The following is a 22,497-nucleotide window of genomic DNA, read 5'->3' as shown; positions in this document are numbered from 1 at the left end:
CGCCGGCGGCCGCCCCCACTGCGCGTCACGTGACCGCACCCCCCTGCCGCCGCGCTCCTGTGTCACGTGGGCGCGCCCGGCGGCTCCCGGAAGTGCGTCACGGGCTCGGGCCTGTCTCCGTTGTCGGCCCGCTCGGAACTTCGGCGCGGCACAAACAGACCGGAGCGGCGGGCGGGGCCGTGAGTGCGGGGCGGGCCGGGCCGGCCGGGCCGGGGCGGCAGAGGGGCCCGCGCGCTGCCAGCGGCGCCCGGGGCGGCGCGGGGTGGGGGCCGCGGCGGCGGCGGGTAGGGCCCAGGGGCGGTGTGAGGCCGGGATGCGGCCCGAGGGGGCCAGTGCGGCGGGGGGCGGCGGCGGCCTGGGGCGAGCCCGAGGCAGGAGAGCATGGGGGCAGCAGGAGCTGCGGCGGCGCGCGCCGGGAGCGGGGCGCGGAGGGACAGGCCGAGCGCGGCAGCCCCGGGCAGGAGCCGCCGCCGTGACCTCGTGCTCTGCCCGCCCGGGGCAGCGCCGGGGCCGTCCGTGCACGCGGGCCGGTCACCGTCCTGTGCTCTCTCCCCGTGCCTGGGGCCGGGCAGCGGCGCAGGGCAGGCCGCGCGCCTGCCGGCTGCTGTCTGCCCGCTCTCATCACTGCCCGTGCCCACGGCGGGGGTTGGAACCGGATGATCTTCAAGGTCCTCTTCCAACCCAAACCATTCTGTGGTTCTGTGTTTGTATTCTGTATCCCCCAGACTGGGGGAGCTGGGCCTGCCGGGCTCCCCACCCAGCACGGAACTTGCTGCTGTCACGGTGTGTTGGGGACATGGTGATTTCCACACGGGTTGGAAACATTTTGTGTGGCAGTGCTGGATGGAGGAGCTGCCCCAAGGGGCTCTGTGCTCGTTCTGGCTCCACCCGTGTGTCAGGCATGCCAAGGAACTGAAGTAAAAGATGAGTTTGAGCCTTGGGATTTCTGTCCCTCGGGAACAAGGAACAGAAGGTGGCAAAAATGCACATGAGGGATGTATTTCTGTTTTGGAACGTAGAGGAGCCAAAAGTAAATGGAAGGATGAGGCTGGGTGGATAGCCAACCTGTGCAGCTAGCCCTGTAAAGGCCTTTGGGCACTCGGGGAGTGCTGCAAGCAAGAATCAGGGAGCCTCTTCCTGCCGGGTGCTAAATGTGCCCCAGACATGAGGTGCAAATTGCATCTCATCGTACACCTTCTGCTGTCCTGCCCCAAGTGTTTACACCAATGCAGTCTGGTGCTGCCGTGAGGAGGGGTGGCCCTTCTCCCTGGCTTCTTGCTCCCTCTCCTCTGGCCAGTGAAAATGTTTGTGCAGTCCCAGCACAAGCTGGGTTGGGAAACTGATCTGGGGCAAGACTTGGGAGAGAGTAGTTTTGCTCTGGCTGGTCTCTGGATCCTGCAGTCACATCAGCGCTCGCCCTGGTGCAAAGGCAGGGAGAGCAGAGGACAGGGAAGCACCTCCTCCTCCAGCAGCAGCATGGCCGGGCTCCCCTGCTCCGGAGGGTTGAGTAAGGGTTTGTAGGAGTGCCCAGCTCATCAGGTGCTTCCCAGAGGTTCACTTGGCATCCGGCCAGGGCGGCCTTCTGCCATCCCTCCCCTGCAGTGACTCCTGGTGTGCCAACAGGAGTGGTGCCAAAACCTCCATGCCCCTGCGCACCGAGGGCCAAACATCCTTCCTGAATATGTGTTTCCTGGTGGCAGAGAGGCAGAAAGTCTCCCGTTCACCTGTTCTAATCCCTGAATAACCTCTGCCAAAACTCCAAGGTGCCTGCAGTGGCCCCAGGCTGCCATCAGTCTGGCAGCTGGAATTGGGCAGAGCTCCAGCCCCCTTGGTTCCTGCCTGCCATGAGGAATAACTGTCGGCAAAGGACCCGAGGGAGCAGAGCACTCAGTGAGGCATGAGAGCAGCAGGCTTCTCCTGGGGGAGTGACAAGCAGGCACGCAACCCTGCCTCTCCTGCTCACCCCTTCCTGGGTAGAGGCCTGTCCTTTCTCAGCGTCCAGGACCCTCCTCAGGGGTCACCCTGCCCAGCAGTTACCCTGTGCCACCCTTTTGGGTGTGCAGGAAGGAGGCAATGGAGCCTCGCTCGGCCCTGCACAGAGCAGTCAGTGCTGCTTGTCTCCCATTCCTCCTGGGGTTTTCACCTGAGATGCAAAAGAAATACAGCAAAAAATGCTTTCACATGTTTGCCAAGCCCGGGTTACCTTCTTTAGCACCAGGAAGCATCTGTAGCCAACCCGTTTGGGTGTCGCTGGGGACTGGAGCTGAGTGGCAGCATGCAGCTGCCATCAGAGGCCCAGGCTGGCGAATCACAGCCACATTTCCTGCTATGGGGGCCCTTTCCCATTCCTTCTGCAGTCATAAGTGCTTCTGCATCCCGGGGAGACGCAGCGTGTGTATAGCAGCTTGAGGGTGATGCTGCTGCCCCCCCCCCACCCTTTCAAGCTCTTTGGGACTGATGCTGGACCCTTCTCAGCATTCCAGTCTCCAGGTGATTTTGGGTGGCAGAAGTTTGTGCCCAGTGCTTGGGCTGCACTCAGCTTTTCACTTGTGGTTGTGGGGACAAGTTGGCCCGAAGTGAAGCAGTTTGGGTGCAGTGCCTGTTGTGGGACTGGCTTTGCCGGAGCTGAGGGCAGGACAAGACTGCTTTTCTCTCTGGGATCCCTCATAGCTTGTGGCTACAACTCCACATTTGTGGCTACTTGTTGCCTCAAACGTTTCTAGAACAAAAATGCCCTGGCAACATGGGGCCACAGCACAGAGCTGGCAGTTTCCTCCCTCTGACCGAGCACCTCCCTCGGATGTGCCCCCTGCCTCCGCCTGTGCCCGTGTGGAGTGTGGGGTCTGTGCTGGGTACACGGGTAAAGGGAGAACAGGGTGTTCCCAAGGGCACGGCTTGCCTTCCACTGAAGGAGTCAGGCTCAGTGGAGCTGGGCTAGACCGAGATGCCATGAGGCTCAGCTCCATGTCCTCAGACGGGAGCCGGGCTGTGGGAGGTGTGTGAATCAGCGCACCGGGGGCTGCAGCAGGCTGCCGGCACCCGGGGGTGGGCACGATCCACACCAATGGGTCTGTCTCCCCACAGCAAACCACCTCAGGCTGATGAGCGCTGGCAGGGCGTGCAGCCGGGGCAGAGAGGGAGGAAACCTTCCCAGCTCTCTGCTTTCACCGCCTCCACGGAGGAACCTCGAGTGGGACTGTTTTCACTGGGTTGTTCCAGCTTTCCTGTGTCCAAGCTGTGAACACCTGAGGGTGAAACTGCTGAGCCAAACAGACCAGCCCTTGGGCCAGCAGCTCCCAAACACCTCAGGGGAGCTGGCTTTGCAGGGAGGGCATGTCTGACGGGGCAGGGGTGAGCGCCCTGCGTGCCCTGCCCAGCCTGACCTATCCCTGGGGCACGAGGAGTAGAGGTGTCCTGTTTCCAGGCCAGGCCCCGCTGACGCTGTCTGTAAACTGACTGGGAGATAAATATGCAAGGTGCAGTCATGCTGGTTAAGCTCCCAGCTGGTGGGCAAAGGGGGGAGGAGCCCTGCTTTTGCCAGGGAACTTCACTGTCATCTGTCACGGGAGACTGTCCCAGGGCCTGCTCCTGCTGCTCCCCTTTCTTCCTTCTTAGGGCGTTACTGGCTCCTGTTCTGGCCCTGTTACACGGGGGCACTGTTTGACTGAAATAGCTGTCGCTCCAAGCTGTGTTGCAGGCTGCCCTAGTTAACCCCAGAGGCTCAATTTTGCAAATCCAGGCCTCCTTGTGTCCTTGCCCTCAACTGTGCCACCGGGTGTTGTTAGCGCCAGCAGCTCCTCTGAGCCAGAGTTGCTATAGTGGGGGCCATGAGCATGACAATTGCTTTCCAGGTTTTTAATGCGTACCACATACAGAAGACCCCTGGTTGTGTGTTGGGAGCTCTGACAGGCCCATGCTTTTGGCTGTAAGCATTGTAGCAGCTGTGATGAGGTAGGTTTCCTCACTGAGCCCTGCGTGGGGCTTCCCATAAACACTGCAGTGAAAGTCATGTGAGGGCACTGGCCCTGGGGCAAAGAGCAGATCCTGATGCTGTTGGGCCTTCTCCACCTGCTCCTGCTGCCACGCTTGCTCTCTCCTCTCTTTAGGCCACTACTTCCTTGCCAGAGAGTTTGACCACAGAGAGTCGCCAAGATAGCTGGGCCAGGAAGAAAACGTCGCACCCCTGACCCAGACTCCATTACCGACCCCGGCGGGCCGTTTGTGTCCTCCAAACGGCTGAAAATGTCCAGCAGCACCAATGCCCCTGGCCAGAGGAGAGTGTCTCGGGGCTTGGATGATGCCACCAACAAGAAGAAGCAGAAGGATCGAGCCAACCAGGAAAGCAAGGAAGGTGAGAGCCCCTCGTCAGCACTGTGGTGAGCAGGCCCGTGGTGTCTCGGCCCTGCAGCCTGGGAGCCTCGCAGCCATCTGCTGCAGGATAAGCAGATTTGACTAATCACTTCCTGCAGCTTATGATATGAGATCCTCTTCAACACAGTGTCCTCCCTGGACCTGTAGCCTCCTTCCTTTGGGCACTACTTAGCCTCAGTAATGTGAGGAAGGTTGGGCCTTGTTAGCTAAAGTCTGGAGTTGGCCTTAGTAGTTGTTTCTAGGCTCTGCTTTTGATTGGGTGTGACCTGCCTTGATCCAGAGGGAATGGGACTGAAGCCTATGGGTGCTCTTGCAGCTGGAGGCAGTGCTGCTTCTTTCCCATAGGTTTACCGAGGCCAGATGTTGTGAGGCGGGGACTGGGTGTTCGGGGCCTGCGGGTGGGGCTAGTGCTTTAGCTTCTGAGTCAGGGCAGGGTGCGGCTCAGGTGAAATAGTTGCTGTAGAGTAATTCCTTCTGTAACTGCCATGTAGCCAATGAAAAAAAATGATGCTTCAGGTGCAGGGAGTGGCTGTGTGCCTGTGGCCCTGGAAAGCTGCTTGATTTCTGTGCCTGCTCCGTTATGACTGTTGTAACCTCAAAATCACAGGGTGTTTTGTATAATGGCCAGTCTTCGCAAGCGAAGATTTGGGAAAGGTCATAAACCCTTCGAGCCTGCGCAGTGGATTTTTTAGGTGAGACACAGCGTGCGCTGAACTGAGCCCACCCTTTAATCCTGAGGTTCATCTGCCGGGGCCGAGCAAAGCTTGGACAGTGGCAGTGAGGTCCCCAGGACGTAGCTGGATTGCCATACAAGGCTGACGAGCTCCAGCTGCCCAGGGGGCCGGGAATTGAACCCGGGTCCCAGCGGTGCGAGTCCTGCACTCTAACCACTAGACCACCAGAGGCCCCATGGGTGTTTTGTAGGCCAAGGTAAACGAGCGCCTGCTGAGGTCTGTGCTGGAGCAGCCAGGTGCAGTCCCTGATGGAAATCCCATGGTGCAGAGCACAGCACAGCGCCGTCTCTGACGTGGGAGGTGTGCTGTACCTGGAACATGGCAGGGTTCCTTAGGGGCGGCCTTGCTGCCTCTCTCCCCTCTGTGTGGGGGTGGTGAGGAGCTAGGGCAAGCTGTAGATCTCCCAGGCACTGCTGCCACTGTGCTTCTCACACTGCCAGCCCCACTGGCACCTTTGCACCAGTGGCTGTGGTGGTCAGCAGAGGTTTCCTACTGGTTTGTAGCCAGTCATGGGAGGCAGTGACAGCTCTCTGAGTACTCTGGAGTGGAGACCACAGCTCCTGTTGCCGCTGTTTCTCTGCTCCGGGACAAGGTGCTATCACTTTGAGTCTCTTGCCTGGCAGAGCTCACTATCCTGTGGGGGTAGAACAGGCCCTGAGACACTTCTAGGTATCAGAGGTTATCCTGTGGGGAGCAGGGATTAGATGTCAGGTTGTTTTGGTTCCCCAGTCTGATCTGGAAGAAGGTTTTGGCTGTGGATGTTGACAGCTTGTGCAGGAATGGAAATGTTAAAGTGCAGCTGGGCCATGTGGTTCTCTGGTTACAGCAGAGTTGGTTTGAGCACAACCAAACACCAGGTTCTTTCTGTCAGATCAAGACAGGACCTGTCTGTACAGCTGGAGGCTGGGGCCTGGTGCACTGAGCTGGGCTCCGCATTGAGATGTACCTCAAAGCAGCACTACCTGTGTGATGCAGTATTGTGTTGTTCTCACTGTGATGCTGCTTAAACTGGTGATGTGGCCCAGAGCAGCTGTCCTGGGGCTGCTGGCAGGCTTCTGGGGAAGGAGAAGTGTGAGGAAGCAGTGGAGGGAAATGAGCAGCACATGCAGAACAAAAGGCCTGCACACAGATTCAAGGGAGAAGAAGGTGATGTGTACAATTTTGGGTGCCAGCATGCTGGCTCATGCTCTGAGGTGACAGAATGACAGACCTGCCTGCGCTCTGCTTCTCGCCCACCAGTGTCTCGCCCTGAGCTCGAGCAGGCTGAGACTGCCCAGGAGAAGGACTCAGAGGAGGGTAAGTCGAGGTGTGCTCCAGCTGTCAGTGCATGGCCATGGAGTGCCCTTGCCGAGGGATCTGAAGCGCTCACCTTGTCCTGGTCCAATGCTCTGGCATTGAGCAGAACTAACCTGAGCACTCCTTTGCCTCAGCGTTTATCTTAACAGGGTATGGCCTTCCCAGGGGTGGAGAAAGGTGCACATGGTTGTGAAGGGCTGCCTGCAAGGAAGAGGCCCTAGGCATGAGGCAGGCTGCTTCCGACTCAGGTGTCATGGTGCCACTGAGCACAGCCCTGGGACGCCTTGCTGCCGACACCTGTCCTGCTTGTTTCTGAGCAGGACATTGTGCTGGGCTGGGAAGATCCCAAGCCATGTCACCCTGTGGGCAGGGTTAGCTGGTTTCTGTCTCAGTCCAGCCTGCTTTGAGGCCAGAGTAGACCATTCTCGTGGCACAGAGGGTAGAACAAAACTCCATGAAATCAAGGTGGTTGAAATCACCTTTTTGTCTTGATGACTTCAGGGCATCACAAGGCCAGACCAGGAGCCTGACAGGCACACAGTGGAAGTTCTGCCTGCAGCAGGGTGTCACTGCTGCACAGTTGTCTCCCCAGGTGCAGTGTACTTGCCCGGCTGGCCAGCCTGCCCGTGTTTCAGTTGTGTTAGCCATGCTCACCTGGCAGGAGTACAGTGCTTTGATGGTTGCAGCTGGGCTGCTTGGTTTGCATATGCAAAGGGGAAGTGGCAATTTCTGATTGTGGTCAGAGTCCACTTTGAATCCCCCAGAGTAATTCTGTGGCTTCCTCGTTCCTTGAGAAAGCAGTAATTGCTTTGTCGTTGGCAGGAGCCACCCCTTCTTCCCAGCTGCCACTGCTGCATGTGGCAATGACGGGAGCAGGGCTGCCTTTTTTATCTCTCCAGTTCCCACTGGGATTCACCTGCCCTGCCGCAACACGTGCTCTTGTTTGTGGCCTGTCTGACGAGGGCAGGTCCCATTTAACTGGCATGATCTTTGTTCCCTATGCTGACCTCCTTAACCGAGCATGTGTTCAGGCCCACATTCCCAGCCAAGGAGTGGGCACTTCAGGCTCATGCCCCAGCAAGTGGGTGACACTTCCCTCCCTCTTCCTAGAGCTGCTACTGGACTGGAAACAGAATGCCGATGAGATCATTGTCAAGCTGAACTTGGGCAGTGGAGCTCTGAAGGTGGAGGATGTAGATGCTGATTTCTCCGACACAGGCTGTGTGCTCAAACTACCAGGTATGGGAATGGAGCGACTGCTGCAGGCATTTCTCCATTGGGACTTGGCACAGCTCTGGGCCAAGCACGGGGTTGATCCAGGCAGGCATCAAACCTTTCCACCAGAGGCAATGCCCTGCTGTCAGCTGGCACAGCCTCAGCCAGCAGACAGGGCCCATAGGAGAGCATTCTAGAGCTGAGGAGGGCAGGAGCTGCCCTCGGTGCCAAGGGAACAAGTGCCCACTGCTGCACCGGTGTGTCTTTGTCCCCTGCTTGCTGGGATGAATGAGTCAGCCCCGAGGTATCCTTTGGAAAAGTGACTGTGCCCCTGAGGGCAAGGAGGCACAGGGCCTTCCCTCTGGGAAGGAGGCCAGCCAGATGTACAAAGCAAATTCAGGGAAGCTGGCTGGAGCCCTAGAAGGCTCCTGGGGTATGGTGGCAGCTTGCCTGCAGCCTTCTTGGCTCTGAATGAGTGCTTCCTTCTTCCTGGGGGCAGGTGAAAGGGGGCTGTGGGTTAGGTGACAGCTGCCTGGAGCACTGCCTGAGGTACCCATTCCCCTCTGTTTACAGACGGGCGCCAGTGGAGCTGTCAGTTCTACGAGGAGATTGAGGGCTCCTGCAGCAAGCTCCAGTGCAAGAAGGGCAATTTTCTACAGCTTGTGCTTCAGAAGAAGATCCCACTCCATACCTGGTCTTCGCTTCTGGTGAGGAGGGGAGGATGTGCCTTTTCAGGGAGCTTATGGAGCGCTGGGGAGCTCGGGTGAGCGCTGAGCTCCCTGCTCTTGAGCCACCCAGGGGGAATGTGGGGCACATCTTGCATCCACAGATTGCATGAGGCAGCTTCCTTTGTCCCAGGGAGGACTGTGTCTTTGTGCTCCTGTTTCTGCTTGCCACATAGTGTCCAGGTTCTGGAACAGAGTCCTGGTGCACTCTGGGAAGGGAGAGTGAGGGTGAGGGGCTGGCAGAGAGCCTGAAAGGTGCTGCTACTTAAATACCTTCCCACTGTGCTGCACGGCTTTTTACAGAAAAGAAGGAAAGATGGATCCAAAGAGCTGGCCAAAGGGGCCACGTGCTGGGAGAATGGGAAAGAGAAGGCTGCTTCTGCAGAGCTGATCTCTGAAGAGCCGAGAGCTGAAGGCACAGAGCCACCAAGATCCCGGCGGGAGCCCTCCAACCCCAAGCGTGCTCCGGGAAGAAGCGAGGCCCTGGGAGGAAAAAGCCCAGCCAGCCCAGGGACACAGAGTGGCCCCAGCGCCAAGCGGGCAGTATACCTCAAAGTAGCTCCAACGGAGGAGGAGCCGAATGCCAGAGTCACCGGGAGCACAGAGCCCGGCAAAGGGCACAGCGGGAGGGCCGGGAGCCGCCGCAACGGCAGAGCCAGCCAGGTCGATGCGCCCACGGCCCTGGCGGACATTGCACTGCCACTGGAAAAGGTACCTGAGGACCTGACAGCATGGGGCACCCCTGCTGCCTCTGCCTCTGTGCAGGGGATGCAGGACCTGTCCCTGCCATTGAGATGGGTTCCGGGGTTCTGAGGGCTGATGTGAGGAACTGGCTGTGGTGGAGGAGAGGGCAAAGTGAGGACCCTGCAGTCACTGAGCTGTGATGCTAATGGGACTGAGCTGGATGTGGGATGTGGGGGGGGAGTGGGCAGTGTGGAGCTGTGCCTGCCTGGCTAGCAGGAGCCAAGGTGAGTGGGCCAGGGCAGCTCAGGGGTGATGGTGTCGTGTTTCACTGTGTCCTTCTGTATTGAAAGGCTGTGGTTTTGGCTAAGGAGACTGTTCCAGTGGAGATGCCACCTCTTGCGGCTACCACGGAGGTGTTCCCCCACCATGTTGCTACCTGTGTGGAGAAGAGAGTCCTGCAGCCAGGCAGCCCTGCTGAGGCCTTGCGGGGCCGGGACTGCACACCTGTGCTGGGAGAGAGCTCTAAGGCTGTCCCAGTGGCCTCCCCTCCCCTGGGCAGAGATGGTGAGAAGAGGGATTGGTCCAAGGATGATGTGGCTCTGGAAGCAGCAGCTGATGGTGAGTGGCCAGAGCCCATGATATGAGCCTGGTCAGGAAGGTACATCTGCTCAGGACCTCTCCTGGGTCAGCTTGCAGCACTGTCTCAGCATGCAAGGAAGGTAACATCTCTCTCCCTGACTTTCCTTGATTAGAGCCAGAGCCTTTTGTGAGCCTGTCCTTTGTCAAGAATGACTCATATGAGAAGGGCAATGATCTGGTGGTGGTGCACGTCTATGTGAAGGAGATCCACAAGGAGACATCCAAAGTGTTTTTCCGGGAACAAGACTTCACACTGGTGTTCCAGACAAGGTACAAGTTTGCCTCGGGATAATGCCAGGCTGCTGCAGATCTCCTGGTTGCAGCTGGCTACTTATTTGTTCACCTCTGCTCACTTCCATTTTCTCTGCAGTGACACAAACTTCCTTCGTCTCCATCCTGGCTGTGGGCCCCATACAGTGTTCCGGTGGCAGGTGAAGCTCAGGTATGGTTCCTGTCCTTCTAATCCACACCAGGGCAAGGGAGCTGAGAGTGCAGAGCTGGAACAGGAGCCAGTCCCAGATGGTGGCTCTGTGCAGGGAATGCTCGTTTCTGCACCTGGGCGTTTCCCTTACACCGTGTTGCACTAGTGCCCCAAGTCTGGATTGCCTTGGCTGTGTGCTGGCTCAAAGGCAAGGAAGGGAAGGAAATCCTAGTGTCTCCTTGCCTGCAGTTCCCTCCCAACATGTTCTAGAGCTCTTGGGGACAGAGCCATACCAGCCAGTGTGTGCTCTGGGCTGTATGTGCAGCAGGAGGGGGCATGTGGAGCCAAGCAGAATGGGTCTGTCAGGAAAGGGGCCCTCTGTGTGCTCAGTGAGGCCAGGCTCAAGGGTTTCCACCCCGCTTTGCCATGGCTGCCTCGGGATCAGTGCTAGCAGTGTCCCTACTGCCTGGAGGCCATGGCTTTGCCTTGCAAAGGCTTTGGCATGTCTGAGGCTGCTGTGGGTTCTGGGGCATCCCTGACTTGCTGGGTGTCTTGCAGGAATCTTATTGAGCCGGATCAGTGCACATACAACTTCACAGTGTCTCGCATCGATGTCTGCCTGAAGAAACGCCAGAGCCAGCGCTGGGGGGGGCTGGAGGCTCCAGCCACACGAGGTCTGCACCCTGCCTTGTCCTGCCTGCCACCCCAGTGGGGCACAGGCTCTCCTCACCACTGGCAGCTGCCGGTTGGTGCTGGATCCTCTAGCATGGGGCTGTGGGGAAGGAGAGGGGCTGAGCGGGTACAGGTAGGAGGGGTGTGGGGCAGGGCAAGCCCAGTGATAGGGGAAGGGCACTGCTGTTCTCCTTGCTCATGGGATAGAGGGGTAGGAGAGAGCCTGTGTGTGAGCATGGACTGAGCAGCTCAGCTCCGCGGTGCTGCTAACCACAGGCCCACCCTTCCCCCTTTTTAAGGTGCAGTGGGTGGTGCAAAGGTTGCCATGCCTACAGGCCCTACCCCTCTGGATAAGAACCCTCCGGGCAGTAACCAACACCCCCTGTCCAGCAAGGAGGAGGCCCGAACCAGTGACAAAGAGAAGCCACGTGTGGAAGATGGGGGTCTGGATGGTGTGGCAGCCCGTACAGCCTCAGAGCACGTGGCAGTGAAGCAAGAGCCACACATCCCATCGGTGAGTGGGGCCACACTGGATCTGACCCGGGTGGAGAAAAGAGGGATACCGCCTCCACAGTGTCGCTCTGGAGACTGGCAAAGTATTCCTGGAGGAGGAGGTGGCACTCCTCAGTCATAGATGGCAGGATTAGGGGCAGCGGTTGGCCTGTCTATCCCAGTCCTGGTGGGAGATATTGTGATGGCTCCAGCCCTCTCTGAGGGGTTTCTTGGGCTTTTGGGTTCCTGTGGTGTTCCCAGAGAGACCCCCCTGAGCACATGACCCTGACACCTGCCTCTGCTTGGCAGCCTAAACCAACGTGCATGGTGCCACCGATGACACACAGCCCAGTGAGTGCCGAGAGTGTGGAGGATGATGAGGATGAGGATGAGAAGAAGAAGGTCTGCCTGCCTGGCTTCACAGGGCTGGTGAACCTGGGCAACACCTGCTTCATGAACAGTGTCATCCAGTCCCTGTCCAACACCCGGGAGCTGCGTGACTACTTCCATGGTGAGCCCACGTCGGGAGCCCGGCAGGGCCTGGCCACTCAAATGCTGTGCCCTCACTCCTGCATCTCTTACAGATCGGTCCTTTGAGTCGGAAATCAACTACAACAACCCTCTGGGGACGGGGGGACGCCTGGCCATCGGCTTTGCCATGCTGCTTCGGGCGCTGTGGAAGGGCACACACCATGCCTTCCAGCCCTCCAAACTGAAGGTAGGGCTGCTGGCACTGGCACTCCACAGCTGCTGTGAGTCCCCAGAACTCCTGTGTGGGCACCTGCCTGCCCTGCTAGTGCCAGAGAGAGTTGGGTGGGTGTGGGTGGGTGCACCCAGGGTTTGTGCATGGGGCAGGCAGTGCTGCCGGGGGGCTGCTGGCCAGCCCTGACTGCTGTGCTCCCTGCAGGCAATTGTGGCCAGCAAGGCCAGCCAGTTCACTGGCTATGCCCAGCACGATGCTCAAGAGTTCATGGCCTTCCTGCTTGATGGCCTGCACGAGGACCTCAACCGCATCCAGAACAAGCCCTACACAGAGACTGTTGACTCAGATGGGAGGCCCGATGAGGTGAGGTTGTCCCTCCCCAAAGTCACTGGGAGAGCAGCCTGGGTGGTTTATCGAGGTGCTGAGCCCTTTCTCCCCACAGGTGGTAGCTGAGGAGGCTTGGCAGCGACACAAGATGAGGAATGACTCGTTTATAGTAGACCTCTTCCAGGGCCAGTACAAATCCAAGCTGGTGTGCCCAGTATGTTCCAAGGTAGGGCAGCTCTGGATGTTCTGTCTCTGTCCATGCTGTGCCAGCAGCAGGCTCCTGACCCTCAGAGCACACAGGGCAAGGCTAGATCTCAGATCCACTGGATGTGCTGCCCTGCTGATCTCAGCCACAAGGACTTCCCACAACTGAGTGTGCTTTTGCATCTGCAGGTGTCTATCACCTTTGACCCCTTCCTGTACCTCCCCGTGCCTCTCCCACAGAAGCAAAAGGTGCTGACTGTCTACTACTTTGCAAAAGAGCCACACAAGAAGCCCATCAAGGTAAAGGACACCACCTACCCTGGGGATGGAGCCTGAGAAGGCTCCTGGAGGTGCCCCAGCCAGCTGGTCTTGTGCCAACAGGCTAAGCCTTGTGTTAAGTAAGGGCCCACATACCTTGGTGTGGGGTGACTGATGTGGCACTTTCTCGGTGGCAGTTCCTCGTGAGTATCAGCAAGGAGAACTCCAGTGCCATGGAGGTGCTCGAGTCAGTGGCCCACAGTGTGCGTGTGAAACCAGAGAACCTGCGCCTGGCAGAGGTGAGAGTGCTTAAGCTGGGGAGGGTGCTTAAACATAGGAGTGAGCCATGGGCTGCTTTTGTGGGTGTCTGGCTCCCACAGCCCTGCAGGGAGTATGGCCACTGACAGTCACTTGCCCATATCCAACATGTCTGTGGGATGGATTTTGTCCATGGGTGGCAGTGTCATGGGCAGGGTGCTGCCAGGCAGATCGCTGCTCCAGAGGGCTGGTCAGCTGCAGTAGGGCCTGGGATGTCCCTCTTTCCCTGGTGAGATGGTGAGCTGAGGACAGCCTCCCTGAGCTGTTGCTGTTCCCGCAGCTCACTGTGGGGCTGAGGTCTGTGACTGTCTGAGGAGGGGATATGTGGGGCAGCCCTCACACAGCCATGCTCCACTGCTTTCCTGGCAGGTGATCAAGAATCACTTCCACCGCATGTTCCTGCCGTCCAACTCGCTAGACATGGTCTTGCCGACAGACCTGCTGCTCTGCTTCGAGGTGCTGTCCCCTGAGCTGGCCAAGGAGCGAGTGGTGGAGCTTCAGGTCCAGCAGGTGAGAGGGGATATTGGGACTTCTGGAAGGCATGCAGGGAGGCTGAGCCGCAAGTGGGACTGAGCCAGAAGGGCAGAGCTGCACACAAGGGTGACTAGCTGCAGCAAGAATGGATGCCCACTGAGGCTGCCATGTCTTGCCCTGATGCCCTTCCCTGTCCAATGGGTTCTTTCTCCTGCAGCGTCCACAGGTGCCCAGCGGTCCCGTCGCCAAGTGTGCAGCCTGCCAGAAGAAGCAGCTGCCAGAGGATGAGAAACTCAGGCGCTGCACGAGGTGCTATCGAGTCGGTTACTGCAATGTGTGAGTTGGCTTGGTGCCTGGCAGGGGGGGAGGGTCTCCTGCTCTGAAAGGCTGAATGGGAGAGCGTAGCCTAATGGGAGAAGGTGGGATGGGTCTGGCCTTTGGGAGGGAACCAGGTGGGCTTGCGGTGCTCCCCTTATCCCTAGCACACCCCTTTTGGCCCTATGCTGCTCCTGCCCAGGTTGGTCATGGTTGCTGGGTTCAGCAGGGGCCATACGTGTTACAGGGCATGTCAGAAAACACACTGGCCAGACCACAAGGCTTCGTGCCGCCCCGAGAACATCGGTTTCCCCTTCCTCATCAGCGTGCCGGAGTCCCGCCTCACCTACGCCCGCCTGGCCCAGCTGCTGGAGGGCTATGCAAGGTGAGAGTTGAGGGTAGGAAGGTGCTTCTGCCCTGGAGCTGAGCTCAGCCCTGTGCCTGACCAGCTCTAACTCCCACCTCCTTGCCCAGGTACTCAGTCAGCGTGTTCCAGCCTCCATTCCAGCTAGGACGGATGTCACCGGAGCAGGGGCTGCAGCCTCTGCACTCGGACAAGCTGGAGCCCCTGGCCAAGAGCAGCTGTGCAGCAGCCACCTCTGCCTCTGAGCTGGGGGAGGGGGACAGGGCTTCCAGCCTCCTGCAGGAGCCCCCACTCTCACCAGCTGTGCCTGAGCTACACCCGGAGATGGGGGACACTGGCACTGTCCGGAGCAAGGTTCTGACAGCCAGGAGTTCCCTGCTGAGCTTGGATTCGGGCTTCTCTGAGCACATGGAGTCACAGGGTGACAGCTGTTGTGAGAAGGAGCCATCCTATGAGAGAGCCATCAAGCCAGAAGGTAAAAGGGGCTGCAGTGCTAACTGTGTCTGTGCCAGGAGCCCAGGCAATTCTCCCTCCTTGGGGTGACCTCCCACCACAGTATGTGTTCTCCTCTTGAGAGCTTGCTCTGGAGAGTACTGGGGACACAAATGAGGCCATGGGAGCTGTCTTTTGGCAGTGTTGCCTCACCTGAAATGCCTTCCTGCCCACACTCTGCCTTGCCCTGGCAAGGTGCAGGGAGTAGAGCAGAGATCTGATGAGGAGAGAGGCTGGAGCACTGTGTTGCTGTGGGAGGGGTGGGAAGACAGGGGCTGGCAGAAATCTCGAGTCCCGTGGGAGCAGGGCAGAGCTGGTGCGGGCTGTGAGCCCCCGGGGGCTGTGAGCGAAGCACTTCCCTCACTCTGACTCAGCTGCATGGGACCAGCCTCTCGCGCTCGGCTGCCTGGCTGTCACGTTTCCAGACACTCATCTCAGGATGGCAGCAATGTGCAGTGAAGGGGCAAGGCAGGCAGAGGAGCACAGCTTGCCAGGGGCAGGCGCCTGCTAAAAATAGTCAAGGACACGGGACACGTGGTTGTGTCCCTTCAAGGCCATAGCATGTGAGGTGGGGGTGGGGGCACTGCAAATTCTTGGCCCCTACGCAGGGCAGACAGGCAGTGCCACCACAGATCTGTCCCTGCCTGTTCACAGCTGCCATCCCTGGGTACCAGCACACTTCAGACTCGCTGAGTGCCCGTGCCACACAGTTCTACATCAATAAGATCGATGCTGCCAACCGAGAATACAAGCTTGAAGATAAAGGTGAGCCCTGGAAACCACCACCTTCATCCCTTATAGCCTCTGGCAGGCTGGTGGATCTGCCTGGCCAGGGTGCCACAGCCTCCCTGGCACAAGGTGAACCCAGATGTGATGGTGGCCCAGACTGGACAGTGTAAACTGCATCTGACACAGGGGAGGGAAGGGCTCTGCTGCACACAGCCTCTGCCTGGAATCTCTTCTTGGGCATGACATTCCTGCTTTCCTCAGCAAATAGGTCAACTCCTTCCAACCACCTGTGTCCGCAGGGGGTCTGTGATCTCTGGGTCACCTCTTGTCTGAGTGGGATGCCCACACCCAGTGCTGGTTGTGTGGGTGCTGTTGATGAGATGGGCTGTGCCAGCTTTGCGCCCTGCTGGCCAAGGGGTTCTGCTGCCCTGGCGTGGTGAACCTGGCTGGGAGACACCTACCTTTCTGGGATCACTGTGTGATCTCTGTATTGAGCTGGGATGGACAAGACTGCTCTGAGCCCCAGCAAGGGTGCCTGGTCCAGCCTGGTAGGGCCAAGTGTGTGAGGTCTGTGCCCCTTCACAGGTGACACACCCCTGGAGCTGACAGACAACTGCTCCCTCGCCCTGGTGTGGAAGAACAATGAGCGCCTGAAGGAGTTTGTGTTGGTGGAATCCAAGGAGTTGGAGTGTGTGGAGGACCCAGGCTCAGCCAGTGAAGCAGCCCGGGCTGGTCACTTCACCCTGGAGCAGTGCCTCAATCTCTTCACCAAGCCCGAAGTCCTGGCCCCAGAGGAAGCGTGGTGAGGAAGGCAGCAGGGTGGGTTCCAGCCCACAGGCCCAGGCAGCAACGGGGGTTTCCTAGGAGCTGCTTGGGCCTGCATACTGTTTCTTCTGGCAGCCAGGAGCGCTGGGCTGGCCTTCCCTGTGCACTGGGGAGGGCAGCCATAAGCCAGCAGGGAGCAGTGCCAGTGCTCTGCAGGACTGTGCTGGCCTGCCCTTGATGGAGAAGGCTGAGCCCTCCTGCATCCCCTCTGCCAGCCCCACATGTGGGGACCCTGGGGCTGGGCTGTGCTGCGAGGCCTGAGGCTCTCCCCATGCCGGTAACGAGCACACTCTTCCTTCAGGTACTGCCCCAAGTGCAAGCAGCACCGCGAGGCCTCCAAGCAGCTGATGCTGTGGCGGCTGCCCAACGTCCTCATCATCCAGCTCAAGCGCTTCTCCTTCCGCAGCTTTATTTGGAGGGACAAGATCAATGACATGGTGGACTTCCCTGTCCGGTGAGGGCCTGGGGGATGACGTGGCCGCTGCCTGTGCTGACCTGCAGCATGGCCTCTCCCTGCCTAACGCTGATTACCCCTGACTGTCCCTGTGTCTCTCCTCAGGAGCCTGGACCTGAGCAAGTTCTGCATCGGCCGGAAGGGTGAGCAGCAACTGCCTATGTATGACCTGTACGCTGTGATCAACCACTACGGAGGCATGATTGGGGGGCACTACACGGCGTACGCCCGCCTGCCCAACGACAAGAACAGCCAGCGCAGTGACGTAGGTGAGGATCTGCCACCCTTTCCTCTCCCCTGCTGCTGCAGGTGTGACCTGTCTGTTGGATTAACCCTTCTCTCCTCTCAGGCTGGCGGCTCTTTGACGACAGCACAGTCACCACCGTGGATGAGAGCCAGGTGGTGACCAGATACGCATATGTTCTCTTCTACCGCCGGAGGAACTCTCCCGTGGAGAGACCCCTGCCAGGGCACCCCTCAGACCATCACACTGAGCGCACCCCCTCTGCCGAAGCTGCTGCCAGCCAGGTGAGCACTCGTGTCCCTTTTGACACTGTTTGAGCTACAGAGCCTTGAAACGTGCCCAGGTGCCCATGTGCAGGGCGTGGCCCATCTCTGTCCACACCCATGGAACCTTGGCACAGCTGCGGTGCAGTGCCTGCACCCATTTGGTACCAAAGAGCTTGCACCAGCCAGGCATTGGAGCATGTCTTGCCTTATTGTCACTGTGAGCTTGGTACAGTCCCTGTCCTGAGAGATCACGAGAGAGCTGGTTCCCGTCATCAGAGTGGGAGCGCTGTGGGGAGAGCATTGGAAGAGGCAGAAAGGGCCCAGCCTCGCCAGGGTCTGCACTGAAGGAAGGTTGTGAGCAGTGCAGTAGGTGCTGGCTGTGTCAGGGAGCAGTGAGAACCTGCCCTCTGCAACCACTTTCGAGGCAGAGTGGGGGACACTTTCTGCTGGGGCCCAGCTCAGGGCCAAGCTAGGTGTAAAAAAGGCAAACGCCAGTGCTGAGCCAGAGGCCTGGCAGCCTTCACAGGGTGCTGGAGAGAAGCCTGCTGGAGAAACTGTTGTTGGGTGGCCTGAGAGGGAGGGGAGGAGGAAGAGAGCCGGGCTGGGCCAGACGGCAGGGTGCTCTCAGCGTGCAGTGGCAGGGAATGGTTGGGCTGATCTTTGTGTGAATGTCAAAGAAAGGCCCAGGCTGGGGCACAGTAGAGTGCCCACCTGGGCAGTCCCCCTGCATCGTTGTGCTGCAGACTTTCCCTCTGTGCTCGGCACTCCTGTGGCCCCACAGGATCTGAGGACAATGCTCAGCTCATCTCTGGCATGACTGCACGTGTGTGCCCTGAGGGGCCCTTCTGGCCTGACCTCCCTGTCTGTCTGGCTCGTGGAGCCCTTGACCCGGTGGTGGTTAGGCATCTTGGCTCTGCCATCTGGGGACAGGAGCTGCCCGTCCCTGAGGCCAGGGGGGCTGTCTGGCATGTTGGTGTTCACCTGCCTGGGCTGTTCTTGTCCTGGGGGACTGTACGTGTCCTGGAGCAGCTCCACTCGCTGGGGGCGGCCTGAGCAACAGGAGAGCTGTGCTGCTCCTCACACACCGGCAGTGGGAGCCTTCAGGGGCCCAGCTGGCAGTGAGGCTCACCGTATGCCCCATGGCACTGGGGCTCATCGGGTCCCCTCGTGGTAGTGGGCCCCTGGCAGCGCTGGATCCCCTGCAGCGATGGGATGCATTGGATCCCACTGGGGCTCAGCAGGTCCCAGAGCACCTTGGACCACCTGGACCCTCCCAGGCACGGGGTACCCTCCAAAGACCTCCACCCCGACTGGCTGCTCTGCATGATCACGATCACCAACATGAAGGGCCAAGCTGTGACTGGCTGCCTGTGGATAATCCTCCTGGAAGCTGGGCTGCAGTTGGTTGTTGGAGCATTCCCACCCACCAAAGCAGAGCTGTGACTGGCTGTGCTGTGACTGCACCTCCTGCTCCTGCTGCCACAGCTGGCTCTGGATTGGCTGTCATCCAAAAGATCCTGTTGGGATCACAGAAGCTGGGCTGTGATTGGCTGCTGCCTGCTCCCTTGCCACCTGGACCCACCAATACCAGTGCATCTGCTCCACCGGGATCCAGCTGCCTGCTTCATTCCCTGCAGTCCCATGAAGACCCTGCCCGGCAGCTGCCCATGCTCCCTCCTGCAGAGCCACCCACCAGAGCACCACACACCGGAGACCCTGAAGAGCCGCGGGGGCGGGCGTGACCGCGAGACGGTGCTGCATGGGGAGGCGGGCTGGCTGGGCACGGGGCTGGGCTTGCAGGCAGCCGCCTGCCCCGGGGGATGGAGAGGGGTGTTGCCCGTTGTGTTCTCCAAGTGCTGACGCAGGTTTCCACATCGCAGGCTTCTCTGATCTGGCAGGAACTGGAGGCTGAAGAACAAGAGCTGCAGCTTGAGGCGCCCCAAAGGCCTTCAAGAAACTCCTGGAGGCCCCGTGGCCAGAAGCGAAGTCCGGGCACCCCCCAGCACCCTGATGAAGGCTGCATCAGATACTTTGTCCTGGCCACCACGGCCGCAATTGTGGCTCTCTTCCTGAATGTCTTCTACCCACTCATTTACCAGCCCCGCTGGAGATAGGCACAGGCGCATGGCCAGCTGCAGGAGCAGGGCCGCCAGGGCACGTGCCGTCCTAGGATGCTACACGACCAAGACATCGGGCAGCAGGACAGAAACCTCCGGGAAGGACTCGCCAAGGGAAGCATGGGGCCGTCGGCTCCTGCCTGTCTGCTCTGGCATCTCCTGTGCCAGCTGGCAGGGCTGTGTGGCCAGCCCGCTGCCTTGCCAAGGCGCAGCCCAGAACCAGGAGCTCCTCTGCCCTCCCTTACTGGGATTGGGGCAGACCTCATGGCTACCTGCTGCACAAGAAGGGACATTGCTGCTGCAGCGCAGCTGGGACCTGGGACCCCCATGGGCACATCGACTATCTCTGCTTGGCTCCCAAGAAGGAACTGGAGACCTGCCGAGAGGCTGCAGCAAGGGCAGGATGCCCTGACATGGGTCCTGGCTGGCCGCCCCTCTCAACTGTGCTGCTGCAGGAGCCTAGAGTTTCCTCTGGGCTGGCGCGACCCGTGGCTCCTTGGCCAGCCCAGTCTGTCCTGCCAGCCTCCCGCTGAGCCTTCTGATGCCAGCTGCCTGCGCACCAGGAGTTGTGTGCACCGCGCTCCTGTGCTGGGGCTGAATGGGCTTGTCACTGAGGGCTTGTGTGCTTCCCTGCTCAGCCCTGGATGGCTCCTGGGGAGGGAACCTGGCAATCTGGACTGGGGTGCCCATGGTGAGCACCTGCCTCTGGGCTGTTGGCTCCCACTAGTCCTTGAGGCTGTGGGCTGTCAGCATTTGGGGATGTTGGTCTCTGCCAGGGGAGTGTGGTGCAGCCCCTCATTTGTGAGGGGACTGACTGCCCATGCTACGGGAGCGGCATGGGGTTGGGGAGGACAGGTAGGATCTCAGTGCATTAATAAAGCCAGGTTTTCCAAAGAGATGCAGCATCCCTGTCCTGTGTGTTGGAACTTTCACACAGAGGCAGGGACCCTGCACTGGGGTCACCTGAGGCCACTCTGTGGCCCAGCTGGCACCAGGACTGTTCCTTGTGCTCTGCCGGGTGCCTGGTGCACCCTGTGTGGCAGCGGGCTCAAGGGAAAGCTCTGCCTGCCAGTGCCATGAGGCACAAGCTGGGCTCTGCTCCCAGCTGTGGGGCGGTAGCCCTGTGGGACACGTGCAGGGCGTGGGGTGCCCAGCGGGGCCGGCAGCAGGCACTCCCCTGGGACTGGAGCACGGGCTGCAGCTTCAGCGGTGTCTGACATTGAGACGTGTTGCCCTTGGCTCAGTGTGGCTCAGACAGCTCTGGCATATTTGGGTGTGCAAGGTGACTTCAGAGCCCTGTGACTTTCTTTTCCGTCTCTGCTACTGTCCTGCTGGCAGTGCCCTTGGCTGGCTTGGGAAGGATGCGTGGCAGGGAAGGGGTTCACCTGCATTTTAGGTTGGGGCTTGAGCCGAACTCCCCTCACCTCTGTCCCACACCCCTCCTCCACATGTGCCGTGGTTTATTCCCCGCCCAAGCCAGTCCCAGCCAGGGAGCCCCGGCAGGGCTGTGCCGTGGTCATGAGGTGCCTGTCCTGGAACAGTCGCCTCATTGTCTGCAGCCCTGGGTCTCGGCGGCTTCCCTCGCTCGCCCACGGTGCTGGCCTCGTGGGGCTGAGTCAGTGCCCGGCGCCGGTGGGCTGACCTCTGCTCCAGCTGGCGCTGGTGCCGTGGGGTTGGGGCCCACAAGCTGCTGCCTGCACCTGCCTGCCCTCACCGGCGGTGGGTGGCCCCTGGCAAGGCCCGAAAAGGTGCTCTCAGCCCTGGAAATCCCTTCTGGTCCTGCGCTGTTCCTCGGGCCCCCAGCAGGTGCTGGCAACCTGCCTGTGTCCCCTCGCTGCTGCCTGTGCTGAGCTGTGGGGCTCTCCTCCAACCGGCACTGGCTACAGCAGCCCCGGGGCAGGAGTGTGCTGTGGCCTGGCTCTCCTTGGGCGGGCAGGTTGGGGTTGCCTCCGGGGGCCCTGGGCATGCTGCTCCCCTCCAAACCCTGGGGCTGCAGGTGCTGCATGGGGTCTCTACCCCAAGGGGCTGTGTCCCCCCAGGCACCCCTCCAGCCCCCCCAGAGCAGGGAGGAAGATGGGTGGGCAGGGTGCAAGTCTCCCTCTCACTCGCCTGGTCGTCTCCCTCTCATGCTCACCTTCTGCTTGCAGGGACTGCCCCCAGTGCCGTTCGGATCCGGCCTGGCCCCCGAAGGAGCCCCGCCGCTGGCTGCGGAAGGCCTCCCTGAGCGCTTCGCCAGCCCCGCCGAGCGCCCGGCCCCGTCCTACAGCAGCATGGAAGAAGTCGACTAGGGTGTCACGGGGTGCCTGCCCCGGGGGTGCGGGCAGGGCCAGGCACTGGGGGGGGGGGGGATGGGGGGAGGTCAGGGTTTGTCCTGCGCTCATTAAACTCACTGAATTCCACTCGCCTCTGCTGCCTGCTGTCCCCTGGGACCTCTGGTCCCTGGCAAGGCCCCCTTCCTCCCCCCAGGGCACCATGGCCCCAGTGTGCTGCTGGTACTCCCAGCAGCCTGCTGCTCCAGGTGCCCTTGTGCTCTGTATCCCTTAGTGTGACTTGGTGGTCGCAGTCCCCTAATGTCCCACAGGGACCAGTGTTTCTTGGTCCCCTCCACTGCCGGCTGCACTCTACAGCAGTGGAGGGACACAGTGTCCTCTGGTGCCTGCTGCCTCTCCTTACGCTCTGCCACTGACTGCACCCTGTTGTCTCGTGTCCCCGGTGCGATCTTGCCGCCTTAGTGCCTGGTGTCCCCTGCTGTGCCCTGGTGCTGGTGTGGTGGGACTTGCAAGTCCTGGTGTGCACTGAAGTGCTCCGTCCCTTGTTCGTCCCCGCACAGTGTCTTGTCGCCTGCTGTCCCTCGTGCCCCCCTCCCTGGTGTCCCCTGGTGTGCCTTATTGCTTGCTGTCCCTAGCGCCCCGCTCCCTGGTGTTCCCCGCTCTCCCTAGTCCCCCTGTCCCCCGTTGCCACTCTGTCCGTCGCTGTCCCCAGTGCCCGGTGTCCACTCGGCTGTGCTCTGTCCCCCGGCGCCCCCCGCCTCGCCCCCGTGCCGGTGCCAGAGCGTCGGGACTGCAAGTCCCGTCAAGCCGCGGGCGGTTGGCGCGGCCAATGGGGCTCGGGGGGCGGTGCGGCCGGTCGCTGCCTCCGCCGCCGCCCGGTGCCGCGGC

General features: G+C 60.2%; 1 protein-coding gene across 9 annotated transcripts; it reads left to right on the top strand.

The window, feature by feature from the left end:
• Window positions 1-48: 48 nt before the first annotated feature.
• USP19 (ubiquitin specific peptidase 19) lies at window positions 49-21,738 on the top strand. Of its 9 annotated transcripts, none has more exons than XM_064667391.1 (28): window positions 67-179; window positions 3,852-3,951; window positions 4,107-4,351; window positions 6,345-6,401; window positions 7,512-7,640; window positions 8,190-8,323; window positions 8,645-9,052; window positions 9,376-9,643; window positions 9,778-9,934; window positions 10,035-10,106; window positions 10,644-10,759; window positions 11,093-11,271; window positions 11,559-11,760; window positions 11,834-11,967; window positions 12,157-12,315; window positions 12,395-12,505; window positions 12,673-12,783; window positions 12,939-13,040; window positions 13,429-13,569; window positions 13,751-13,869; window positions 14,096-14,233; window positions 14,323-14,687; window positions 15,359-15,469; window positions 16,019-16,235; window positions 16,560-16,712; window positions 16,818-16,981; window positions 17,062-17,240; window positions 19,103-20,235. In XM_064667391.1, exons 3-28 carry the CDS (start codon window positions 4,243-4,245, stop codon window positions 19,334-19,336), a joined length of 4,269 nt encoding a protein of 1,422 aa, XP_064523461.1. In that variant the 5' UTR covers window positions 67-179; window positions 3,852-3,951; window positions 4,107-4,242; the 3' UTR covers window positions 19,337-20,235. The 9 variants fall into 9 exon arrangements, with proteins under 9 accessions (XP_064523457.1, XP_064523461.1, XP_064523459.1 ...); XM_064667389.1 differs by having other exon boundaries at window positions 11,063-11,271; XM_064667390.1 differs by having other exon boundaries at window positions 11,057-11,271; window positions 19,121-20,235.
• The last annotated feature ends 759 nt before the right edge of the window (window positions 21,739-22,497 follow it).

The sequence above is a fragment of the Pseudopipra pipra genome, chromosome 11 (assembly GCF_036250125.1).
Source record: "Pseudopipra pipra isolate bDixPip1 chromosome 11, bDixPip1.hap1, whole genome shotgun sequence".
NCBI classification, from domain to species: Eukaryota; Metazoa; Chordata; class Aves; order Passeriformes; family Pipridae; genus Pseudopipra; species Pseudopipra pipra.
Note: the sequence above shows the minus strand (reverse complement) of the source record. Positions and strands in the feature narration are given on the sequence as shown.